Raw genomic sequence first — 12,286 nt, forward strand, 5'->3', positions numbered from 1 at the left:
TCCCTCCCAGGCTGTTCCAAAGCTGATCTCTTTCTGTGCCTGCTTTGTTGTCAGATTACAGGAAATGCCACAGTTGTTTGAAATGTACTTATTTTATTTGGGGGATAAAACTTACAATTTATTTACTGTCAATCACTTTTCCCTACTCACAGCTGCTTAAAAATAAGGTGGAACATCTAGGAAGGGAAAGAAGTCTCTTATTTATAAGTGGTTATTTTTACTGGCTTTTTTTTTTTAATAAGTGTCTAGGTCTTCTTAGTTACCATAGTGCAGGGAAAAGATGGAACAGTTTTTGAAGGATTATCAATAGTTTGGTTATGCATCCCCTTCCATTCCCCACCCCATTTTAAGCCCAAGGGACAAACAAATCATGTCAGAGTTTGTCTTTCTGAAGGTTGTAGGCATTAATTTTTTTTTGCCATGATTCAGCCTTCTTAATTATAAGGTGATGAATTATTCCCTGAAGATGTTGGTAATCTTTAGCCTTACTTTTTTATTTAGAGCATTCCCTACATTTCTGCCTTGCTGCACAGTATTGGTCAGTGCTGTGTTGGCGTAAGGCTGCACGATGTTTTTTGGGATTTGATCAAATACCGTGGTTGCCAGGGCACAGATTATTCATGGAATCATGGAATGTTTGGGTTGGAAGGCACCTTAGAGATCATCCAGTCCCACCCCTACCATGGGCAGGGACACCTTCCACTATCCGAGGTTGTTCCAAGCCTCAATGTCCAGCCTGGCCTTGGACACTGCCAGGGAGGAAGAGTTGGGAAGTGAATCACTGAATTAATCTCATTCAGGAGTAACCCCCCAAAGGAAGTTCAGCTTTGCTCTTTTAATCTGGATTGTTTCAGGGACTGGTACTGCACCACTGAACCAGTTACAGCTGCAATGAGGGGAGGGAGGAGAGAGTGGCTTGGGGCTGAAGGATTGGGGTGGGAGTTCAAAAGACCGGCTGTGCCTCTTCAAACCAGGCTATCACAAACCCGGCCTCAGGCCCGCAGTGCTCCTGGTGAGCCTCTTGTTTCACTAACTGCTAAAGAAATTTTAGGGTCTGCTTGTTCTTGTATTGCTCTGTGTCTTGTACTGCAACCAAATATTTGCAGCCTGAAAGCACCTGAAGCTGCTCTGTGGTGTGGATGCAGAATTCAGGGTTTAACTGTGGATTCTTGCTGTGGCACAGCATTTCCCTGGCTTTGTATGTGCTGCCCTGGCTGCTCCTGGGCTGGTCTGCACAGATCATCTGGTGTGTCTCAGGTGCACTCCCATGTAGCAATGGCTTCTTAATTTGTTTGGGTTTAATTTCTCAGTGCATGTGTTTTTATGTCTCAGTCTCTGGGTTGTTTCTTTTTCTCCATAAATATTGACCTATAGGGGGGAAAAATTCCTAATTCTTAGCTAACAACTTTATGAATGCAAGAAAACATCCTTGGTGGATGAAGGTTCTCACCGTTGGTTTCTGCAGAGTTCATGTGCTTGGGGATGTGGGGAAGAGGTCATTGTAGAATTCCAGAATGGATTTGGTTGGGATGGGCCTCAAAGCCCATCCAGTGCCACCCCTGCCATGGGCAGGGACACCTCCCACTGTCCCAGGCTGCTCCAAGCCCCAATGTCCAACCTGGCCTTGGGCACTGCCAGGGATCCAGGGGCAGCCCCAGCTGCTCTGGGCACCCTGTGCCAGGGCCTGCCCACCCTCCCAGGGAACAATTCCTGCCCAATATCCCATCCAGCCCTGCCCTCTGGCACTGGGAAGCCATTCCCTGGGTCCTGTCCCTCCATGCCTTGTCCCCAGTCCCTCTCCAGCTCTCCTGGAGCCCCTTTAGGCCCTGCAAGGGGCTCTGAGGTGTCTCTGGAGCCTTCTCCTCTCCAGGTGAGCACCCCCAGCTCTCCCAGCCTGGCTCCAGAGCAGAGGGGCTCCAGCCCTGGGAGCAGCTCCATGGTCTTTATTCACTTTCCCAGCTCTTGTCGCATCAAGTGTCCTGTTCTGACCTCACCTGAGTGTCACCAGGTCATTTCTGGAGAGCAGTGTCACCTCACATTTCCAGCATGTGTCACCTTTCCTGGTGGGAAGGCAGGACTGAGGAGTCCTGCCCAGTTTGTGCAGCCTGGTGTGTGATCCCAGGCTGAGCTTTCCCCACACCCTTGGACAGAGTTAATGAAGCCACTCTTTGTTGTGCTGGTCAGAAGTTTATGGACAGTGTATGGTGTAAATTGCATGCTGCAGGCAGACACATTCCTCACATTGCTGTGTTGTTCCAGGGCTTTGGGCAGGGAGTGCAGGGGATCCCAGTTTTGTGCTCATGCCATTGGAGACAGCTCTTTTCTGTAAACAAAAGCTGAGCCCACGTTGGCTTAACACACAGAAATATAAATTCCTGTTAATTGTACTGACTCAGATGCTGGGGTTGAACGTCAGGCTGCGTTTTTTCCACCTTCCCCATCTTGCTGCTGCTGCACTGGGACAACTCCTGAGTTGCTAATCCGATTTATACCTATAACATAATATCACTCTGTTATTTGCATAATCACTGGCTGTGGCCAGGGGACTTACCAGAGTGGGATTTCCTTGTTTGAGCCTGAATCCATCTCTGTTGGGTTTTGTATGATGAGAAATTGCTTTCCACCATAACAACCCAAAGGTCCAAATTGTCCTTTTATATCCAAGCCATAATTAGGAACCCCTCCTCCCTCTGTGCATCAAGCAGTAGCTGGGATCTTTGGGGTCTTTTTTTTACCAACAAGAAAGTGGAATCAAAAGTATTGTTCTCGTTGGATGTTCTATTTTCTGTGGCTTTTCTCTGTAGTTTATTTTGTAGGCTGTACGGAAGCAGGACTCTAACCCTGGCTGCCTTTCCCACGCATATCATATGTGGGATTTTTGTTCTTAAAGAAAGTACATTCCTGAGGCACTCTGCCATTGTGTGAGGCTGTGTACTGTACCCTGCAGCTCCTGGGCCCGGGGCTTTGGGAATGGAAATCAGGCTTCACTATGGGAATGTCAGATCCAAACTCAGGGCTGTTGGGGAGTTATCATGCTAATGCTGCCCTCAGTAGCTGACCATTCACTTGTGCTTGGTTGCATCTGTTTTAGCCCCTAAAACTGTGGATTCTGTGAAGGAAAACACAAGTGTGGGACTGTTTGGCTGGGAATCACCAGCACCCCTTGGGTGCATTGGATTCACATGCAGAGAATCAGCAAAAATCCAAAATCCGTGTATGTCTTTGAGGCTCACTGGGGAAATGTTGCCATGGCACAAAGTCAAGCTGCTGTGCAGAGGTGAATGTTGGTCACAGTGACAGTGGCAGTGCCAAAGGAGGTGCTCAGAGCTGCCAAGCTGCTTGTTTGATGTCTTGGATTCCACTTCAGTGGTTTCATATGGGAGCTGGAGGTTTTACTGCATATCCATGAGCTGCAGATCTTTATTTGAAAACACAGTAGACAAATAGTTAAGAGTTTGTTCTTTGCTCATTCCAGGCTGATCCTTTAAACTATGGTAAATGGATGCCCTGGGCTAACTCCTGTGTGATGCAAAGTCTTAGGAATGAGAGGTTTCCCTGAATTTGCCAGCTCATGGCAATGCTTTAAAGTGTTGGGGTTTTTTTGTTTAGCTTTTTCTTATCCCCCCCCTCCCCTTTTAGTGCAGATGCTGGGAGTAGAAAAAGCACATTCTGTGCGGTCCTTTAAAAAAAAAGAGAATTCCCTTTTATACATGCCATGCAGTTGGAGCAATTCGGAATTGGGAACGTGGAAAACGGAATTAAAAGTTCTAAGCTCACAAAATGATACACATTGAAATGTCTTTATTGAATGCAGATTTCTTAGATATGGGATTAAGAATGTGCATTGCCAATGTTCAAAGTTTCCCCTGTAAGCACTTGTCATTTTTTCACTCCTGTCCTCTATCCTGTTATCTCAGTTGCCATGAGATTTTAAAGGCATCTCTGGCTGGGTGAGTGTTTCTCCACATTCCACAATCCCCAGACTGAGATCTAAATTAAAAAGTCAGTACTGCCCCTAATTACTTGAGCCATCCTGGCCTTGAGCTCTGCACCAAAAGCACCCCTCCAGCCAGAAAGGATGTTTGCACTAAGGAAGGAGCTAAGTGATGACTTTAATTGAAAAAAAATTTACAAAATTTAAAAGGTTCCAGTGTTTCTCACTCTGAAAAACATCCTTGTGCTGGGTGTTATTGAATGTGCCTGTGCTGCACTCTGCTGATGAGAACATGAACAGCACAGGATTAATCCTTAAAATCACAGAATCACAGGATGGTTTATGTTGGAAGGAACCTTAAAGCCCATCAAGTTCTACCCCCTGCCATGGGTGGGGACACTTTCCACTGTGCCAGGCTGCTCCAAGCCCCATCCAGCCTGGCCTGGAACACTTCCAGGGATGGGGAGACCACAGCCTTCCTGGTCAATTAAGAAGTGCAGGATTGGAGTGGGATATTTAATGTTATTTTTAACTTCTCTGGTAAAGCTGCTGTAGTATAATAAGCACATATTTTTGTTTAAGATGTCATTGTCAGACCTGGGTGCCTGAGCTGGGTGTTGCTTCTTTGTTTTAAATGTGTCCAATATCTTAAGCAGCTCTGAAAAATGTAGCTGCAATGTGCTAACGTGACAGAGCCATGCTGTATTTGTTTTATATTTTAATTTGGTTCCACTAAATGAATCCATGGAAAGTGGTAACATGAAGAACTTGGCAAGTGTTTGCATTTCTATCATATTGCCCCTGTACCTCTGACGTTTTGGGGTGAATGTTGTCTCTTCATCCATTCCCACATATTTCTGCCATTCAAAACAGTGTTGTAGCCTTGATGTGCTCAGTACATCTCAATCCTTTTAGGGATAAATGCTGCAGAATTGGGACCTTTCCTTTGGAGTTAATTGGAGCAGCTTGGACATGGTGACTTGCAGTTTAGTGAAGCATTTTCCCTTTCCTTTGTTGACTTCTTTATTGTGGAGAACAGGGTAGTTGTTGCAACATCTGAAGGAAGAGCAGAGAGAAACATCTCTCCCCGGAGTGTGTTAAAGGCTGTGCGGTGGAAGCTGAGATGGCCAAATTTCTTCCTTCGTTGTGCTCCAGGCGAATTCCTGGGCAGTGATTCCTGAGAGCAGGACGGGGCTGCAGGCACCTTCTACCTCTGGGAGCAGGGATTTTTGTGGGACACTTTCTTTTTAGTGCTGCAGAGCAAACTCTCTGAAGGAGTGGATGCTGAGCCAGCTGTGTAGTGAGTTGGTACCCAGAATCTGGGGTAGCTGTTGATGTCCTTGGGTGTGAGCTCCCACTTCAGGCCTCTTCATTCCTCCTCGTGCCAAGGGAAGAAATTACTGCTTCCTACAGAGCAATGACTTCTCCTGAAACAACATTTCTGTTCCCTGCTGTTCTCCAGCAAAAAAGTAAAACTGAAACAAAGCTTTGGGTTTTTTGAGAGCTCTGAAGGGTGTTTGGGTTTTTTTCCTCTCTTTGTATTTTTTTCCCTCCAAGAAAATTGAGGGGAAATGAAGATGATGTAAAGGAAAGACTGTCATGGAAACCAGGCAGCACTTAGAATCAGCTCTGCTGTTTTTAGAAACACGGCCATGTGCTGACAGAATCCAGAGCAATCTGGTCCCTCCAAACTGGTTTTGGTGAGAGACTGACAGTGGAAAGATGAATAAATGTTAGTGCCTGTTTAATAGTTATTCTTGTTTCCTGATAACCTTGGATTAAATTCCTGCTTTCAGAAATCCCACCTGGATTCAGCCACCTGCCGAGGTGTATCTGTGCTGCCTCCTCAGGGGTCTTTCTGTTGTCCTGTGGAAAACCAGCTGTGGGATTACGGTGGGATTCCAGGGTTTCTTGTGCATCCCAGAGTAAGTCAGAGGCAGCAGGAGGAGGGCTGTGGGTTCTGCACTGGTTCAATATTCTCCCCTGTGGAGGATACCAAGGTGGAAACTTCATCACGTTGTGTTCACTGGACTGTTGTGTTGGGTTTTACCTGTATTTTCAGATTGTGTTACGTCTCTGCACGTGAGTGAGACAGGTTGACATGTTTTCTGATAAATGCAAGGAGACTTTTTAGGAGAAAATCCTTTCTTATTATGCAGTGGAATCGTTAGATATAAATTATTTATGACTAAGGTTTTGTGTGCTAGAGAGCACAAAGCTGAAGTTTTCTAAATCATGTCTATAAATAAAAAGACTAGAAATTTCAGATGCTTAAAGCCAAACAGCCTGATTTGTGAGAGCTCTTGGATTCCCAGGGAGTTTAGGAGCAACACTTGAATGTATCCAGAGAAGGGAATGGAGCTGGGAAGGGGCTGGAGCCCCAGGAGCGGCTGAGGGAGCTGGAAAGGGGCTCAGGCTGGAGCAAAGGAGGCTCAGGGGGGACCCTGTGGCTCTGCACAAGTCCCTGACAGGAGGGGGGAGCCGGGGGGGGCGGGCTCTGCTCCCAGGGAACAGGGACAGGAGGAGAGGGAACGGCCTCAGGCTGGGCCAGGGGAGGTTTAGATCAGATATTGGGGAAAATTTCTTCCTGGAAAGGGCTGTCCAGCCCTGGCACAGCTGCCCAGGTCAGGGCTGGAGTCACTGTCCCTGGAAGTGTTAAAAAATGTGTAGATATGGAACCTTAGGACATGGTTTAGTGGTGAACACAGTGGTGGCAGTGAGTAATGATCTTGATCTTAAAGGCCCTTCCCACCCTGAAGGATTCTGTGATCCTGTGATCCACGGGAGGGCTGGACAGGCAGACAGGCGTTCTTCCTCCTCCCTGGAGGAAGGGTTTAGTGGGATCTCCCTGCCTGGCAATCCCTGCCGGTGTCTGTGACAAAATACTGAGTTTCTGCAATATTGTCTCAACTGCTACTGATCCAAGTGCAGCTTTAGGAAGGAGAATTCCTTGGTTCAGGGCAAGCTGGTGAAGTGGTGTCGCTCCAAAGCCTTCCCTGCAAAGGTAAGAGACTGAGGTTCCTGATAAATCAATTCACTGAGTTCTGGTTTGAGCTCTAATTTGTTTACCAAGTTTTGGACCGGAGCAGATTGATACAGCATAACACTCAGCTGTGAAAATGGGGCTAAACAATTTGCATAAACAGATTTGCTCTGCAATTACCAGGTTTCCTCAGCACAGCGATGCGTAGAGAATAGGGAAGTGAGAAGCCACTGATGATGCCAGGTAGCTAATTTTCAGATGTAAATAATCCAACTGTTTCAAAATGATTTTTTAAATTAAATTACTGTGACACAAAGCACAAAAGATGACAAATCTCATTTGGAGGGTTTTGTTTGTGTTTCGAGGGGAGAGTAACCTGCATGCTGCATGCCAAGTTTTGCATCAAAACAGGTGCAAAATAGTGAATAAAGTCTATTTTATGTAGCTGTGTATCTCTGGTTTGAATGGAAAGGAGTTGTGGCTATTTAGAAGTAATACAGTTCCTAAAATTGCAGTAAGTTTCTTTTTTGGTATCTGCCTCTTCACCAAGTTTCTTTCTGGTGTTGGTACCTCTTAATAAGGATTTGAGCTTGCACAGGTTCTGTGCCCTTACTCACCTTTCTGTGCTTTTGCCTCACCTGTGAGCCTTGGAGAGATCGTTATTCTGCAGCACAGTCCATGGAGCTCAAGTCTAATTGGAAAAGCCCTTGGAGTTAATTACTGCTTTGCATCTCACTGTTGTCCAGTTAACTGGATGCAGGAAATGGGAGAGGCAGAGATCCAGCTCGATTTGGACATAGCTCCACTGGGAAGGAGAGGATAATACAACTTTTCCAAGAGAGGTGCTGGCATTTCGGGCTCCTGGAGGTGTGAGTTTTGCCTACGCTGCTTTGAGTCAGATCCAGGGAGCTCTCTGCCCACTGCTGCAAACTGGCTTGAAGCCCACGTTTTCTGTCAGATTGTTTATCCATTTTTGTATCCCACCAGCTCTTACTGCTGATGGAGAAGAAAAATTACTTTTCTTCCTACAGAAATTCTGTTCCTTAGAAAGTTAAGCAAGCACATCCAGCTTGGCCTAAAAGCAGCTTATTGGAATGACACATTTATTCTTGTAATTAGTTATTTTCTTATGTAAAAGACCTGTAAGGTTTATTAAATTGATGATCCTCTTAATTCACAATGAGACTCTCAAGTGTCTTATTACATCCTGAAGTGATTGTGTGCTCAGTAAGTCAGTCAGCCCAGGGTAGGTCTATTTAAGTGTACAAATACTGTTCGTGTTTTCCTCTGCTGAGCCGCTGTGCCTGTTGTGCAGAGCTGTGGGACAGTGGGGTCAGGGCTGTGGGAGGTGCAGCTGGGAGAGTGGCTGACCTGGACTCAGGTTTATTCAGTGCTCAAAGGGTGGAGCTCTCTCAGAGCAGATTTTCCAAGGGCAGTGCTGGAAACACCAGGAGCTGGATGGGTGCAGCTGCTGGTGGGTGGCTGCAGGTGTCGGGGTGTTCATCTCCTCAGAGCCAGGCTCATCCTGGAGCCCTGTGTCCAGGGGAATGGGGGCTCCTGCTTGGCTTTGTCCAGAGGAGGCACCAGGATGATCGATCAGGGGGATGGAGCCAGCTCTGCTGTGAGAAGAGGCTGAGAGAATTGGGATTGTTCAGCCTGGAGAAGAGAAACTTCAGGGTGACCTAATTGTGGCCTTCCAGAGCTTGAAGGGTCTGAGAAGGAGGATGGAGAGAGACTGTGGACAAGGACCTGGAGTGACAGGACAAGGGGGAATGGATTCAAACTGACAGAGTTGGATGGGATGTTAGGAAGGAACTGTTCCCTGGGAGGGTGGGCAGGCCCTGGCACAGGGTGCCCAGAGCAGCTGTGGCTGCCCCTGGATCCCTGGAAGTGCCCAAGGCCAGGTTGGACATTGGGGCTGAGAGCAGCCTGGGATGGTGGGAGGTGTCCCTGCCCATGCGACTGGATGGGCTTTAATGTCCCTTCCCAGCTGAACCACTCCAGGATTCTCCTCCCATGTCTGAAGCAGGGGAATGGACCCGAAGTACCAGAGTGTCCCTGGTGACTGTAGCAGGACCCTCACATGGATAACGTTGTTGCAGCCTCACCCCTGTGCCTGTCTGGGGTTCAGTGGGATGAATCCCTTTCTCTCTGGCATTGCTCTGGTTGATGAAAACAAGCAGGAGAATGCCGTGGACTTACTGCAGTCCTTGGTGATGTGAAGCTCAGGTACAGGTGACCCATGTCAGGGTGAAATGGGAGCTTCAGGGAGGGGTGACAGAAATTGTCCTGGTGTTCATCCCACACATGGGCTGTCAGCTTGGGTTGTGCTGGTCCAACTGTAAAGCTTTGGGGGTGGAGACCAATTTCTCCATATTTCACACTGCAGAGTGCAGCTGTGTTCTGTTGTCAGTCACAGCTTTGGGATGGATCCAGCTGTTCAGATCTGCTGCTGGACCAGCTCAGAACCACTGGGACTGATGTAGCATCAGGACAATCACCTGTTTGCTGCTGTCGTTAGGAAAGGGATTTGATGGAATGCCTTTTGGTTCCAGGCCTGTAAGGGAGGTAACACTGAAGTGCCCTTCTTCCTCTTGGTTCAGCATTCACTCTTTGCGACATTATTCATGTTTTTAGTGCATTGTATAAAGCAGAAGAAGCTCATTCAGCTGGTGTCACCCACATCGCTGATGGGCAGTGTCTGGCCAGGATTAGGGTTTGTTTTTCTCCTCCTGCTCTGTGAAGTCTCTGCTGATCTTGCTGTTTGATCACTGCTCTCTCCATAAAAGCCTCACTGAACCCCCTCATTCCTCTGGATCACAGTGGGAGAAAACCGTGGAGCCGAGTGTTTGTGTCCCTTGTGATGGAGAATTCAACCCCAGCAGAGCTCATGACTTAGAAAAGGCAGCTGGAAGAAGGAAGGGATGGGAAGGTATGACAGAACAGAAAGGAGGGAGTTTGGAGTTCTGGCCTCACAGAAGTAAATGAATTTTAGTGATTAAGGAATTTTAATATCCTCAAGCACTTAAACCAATAGCTTCAAACATCTATTTTGGAAGTTCACCTCCCACATATAAGCAGCTCTGTCATTAACTTGTTTTCCACTGTGTGAGCAATCCAGCTTTTTGCAGTGCCTCTGCCTGAGTCTAAATGCACAGATATCTGGAAATCAGGTACTTAATGAGGAGTCCAAGTGTGGAGTTTGTGAATATCTATTTCACTCCCACCTCTGAAAATCTCTGCTTTAGAAAGCCGAAGTAGCAATGAATTAAACACTGGATTTCACAGTTATAGCAAGGGTTAGCAAGGCTTGGGGCAGGAAGGGATTGTCACCTCCCTGATGCCCATCCCAGGGGTCAGTTTTCCCTGGTTAAAAGGCAGAATTCAACTTGAGCACACTGAGGTTTGTACTCCCGTGCAGAACAGAGGGGCTCCTGCTCAGCAGGCAGAGTCCAGAGCTTGCAGCCCTGTTTTAACTGCTGTGCTTTTCCTGTCTCCTTCCCTGCAGGCCAGAGGAGCCGACATTCCGGACATCCCGGGGGAGCTGCCGCTCCGCTCCTGCGGCAGCACGGCCAGCATGAAAGTGAAGAATGTGAAAAAGTAAGAGCAGAGTTTGGTGCTTTTCGTGTCTTTCCTGGGCTTCTGGTTGCTGTGCTGAGTTTTAGCTGTTGTGCTGCAGTGCAGGGCATTCAGCAACAATTTGTGATGGTGGATCTTCAGCAGTGCAACCAAAATCCGTGTGGAACAAAGGCAGTTTGAGCTAATGGAACCTAAAACTGGGCATGAGAACTTTTGCTGGCTCTCTCTCCTCTTTCTGGCCATAGAGACAAATCTAGGTAGAGTTTTGAACCTCACTGTTGCAGTGTTTTTAATTTTCTTTTGTGATTCTTCCTGAAAGTGATTACTAAAAAAAACCCCACAATAGAACATATATAGAGAAAAATCTCGAAAGAAGCCCAGGCAATGTGTAAATGAGATAATTTTCCCTGTCTCCTTATGCTCTGGAAAGCTAAACCAGGACAAGTGGGTGGCTTAGATGTATCTTTTATCTGATATTTTTTTCTCTTTTCTTTTTGCGTTCTGCCCTCTGTAACTTCATTTGAATGGATTTTGCACAGTTTTCCCTTCTGAGGGATATTTTTTCTTCCCTGATCTCACAGTTTGTTTTTTTTCCTGTGGGCTCATGCTGTATTTCTGTCTCTGCTTGTCTCCCAGAGACTATAAACCAAGTCATTATGCTTGCAGCAATGGGGATCAGAAATAATCAATATTGCTTGGCTAAAAATGCTGACTTGAGGAGCAGAACTCCCCGAGATTGATGGATCCGAGCCTTCAGCTCACTCCTCTAGTGCTCCGCTGAGAGGGAAATGGCTCTTTGTTCCAGTGCTGAGCAGCCAGATGCTGCATCTCACTTCCCACTTGTATTCCCGTGGGAAGAGGGAGCTAGATAATGACAATCTCATTGGCTCACCACCAGGAATATCTATAGGAGTCTATAATAGCTTCAGTAGAAGCAGGAGCATGTTGCAGAGCCAGAGGAGCTCCCCGGCAGCCACCAGTGTGACTGGAGACACTTGGGAATAATTATGCCTGACTTTTGAATTTTCAAAAGGCAAAGGATAAATAGAGTTTGTTCTGCACCCTCAGATACATCCCCCCGGGACTGATGGGCTGTGATGCCTTTCACAGGTAAAGTTCTGCTTTCCTCGTGTCTCGTGTAAGGCTGTGGGTGTGCATTTGTGAGGTGCAGCTGCTTGTCCCTGCTCCGTGTCCGGAATCCTGCGGGATGTGGTGCTGCTGGAATGTCACACACGGCTCTGTAGGGCTGCAGTGGGATGTGGTGCTGCTGGAATGTCACACATGGCTCTGTAGGGCTGCAGTGGAAAAGCCACTTGGCATTTCAGCTTTCCTTTCGCACTCGGTTCCTTTCCCCCTGTTTTGGTGCATCACATCAACAAATCCCTGTGTTCCCTTGGCTTTAGGATGAGAAAGTTGTTGTTGTTTTGTATCAGTACCTGTGGTTTATCTCTGCTGAGTGATCTGCATCCATCTGATGGTGTGCTCTTGGTGTGCTCCAGGTTATCCTTTACAAAGGGGCACTTCCCGAAGATGGCTGAGTGTGCACATTTCCACTACGAAAACGTGGACTTTGGCAACATACAGGTGAGTCTTGGATTTCTTTTATACACAAAACACCTTGTGCTTCCTGCTGGCTGACCCGGTGGGGAGGCGTAGAAGGACCTCACTGAGGCTTATTTGGTTTGTTGCCAAATGTTTAGTGATAAGAAGTTAAAGCTGTAGAGACTTTATTTGGAATTGCTTCCATGTGCTGGGGCAGAAGCTGCACTCAGTCATATGGAGCTCTCCTT

At 47.1% G+C, this 12,286-nt stretch overlaps 1 protein-coding gene across 1 annotated transcript in view; it reads left to right on the forward strand.

Annotated features, from left to right (window-relative positions):
- ARHGAP32 (Rho GTPase activating protein 32) overlaps positions 1–12,286 on the forward strand; it is a 176,095-nt gene that overhangs the window by 34,219 nt on the left and 129,590 nt on the right. Inside the window, exons 3-5 of the mRNA XM_017738338.1 lie at positions 10,426–10,517; positions 11,565–11,606; positions 11,996–12,080. Coding sequence (XP_017593827.1) covers positions 10,426–10,517; positions 11,565–11,606; positions 11,996–12,080 — 219 coding nt within the window. The remainder of the gene's footprint in view (positions 1–10,425; positions 10,518–11,564; positions 11,607–11,995; positions 12,081–12,286) is intronic.

This window comes from Corvus brachyrhynchos, unplaced genomic scaffold, assembly GCF_000691975.1.
Source record: "Corvus brachyrhynchos isolate BGI_N302 unplaced genomic scaffold, ASM69197v1 scaffold46, whole genome shotgun sequence".
In the NCBI taxonomy this organism is placed as follows: domain Eukaryota; kingdom Metazoa; phylum Chordata; class Aves; order Passeriformes; family Corvidae; genus Corvus; species Corvus brachyrhynchos.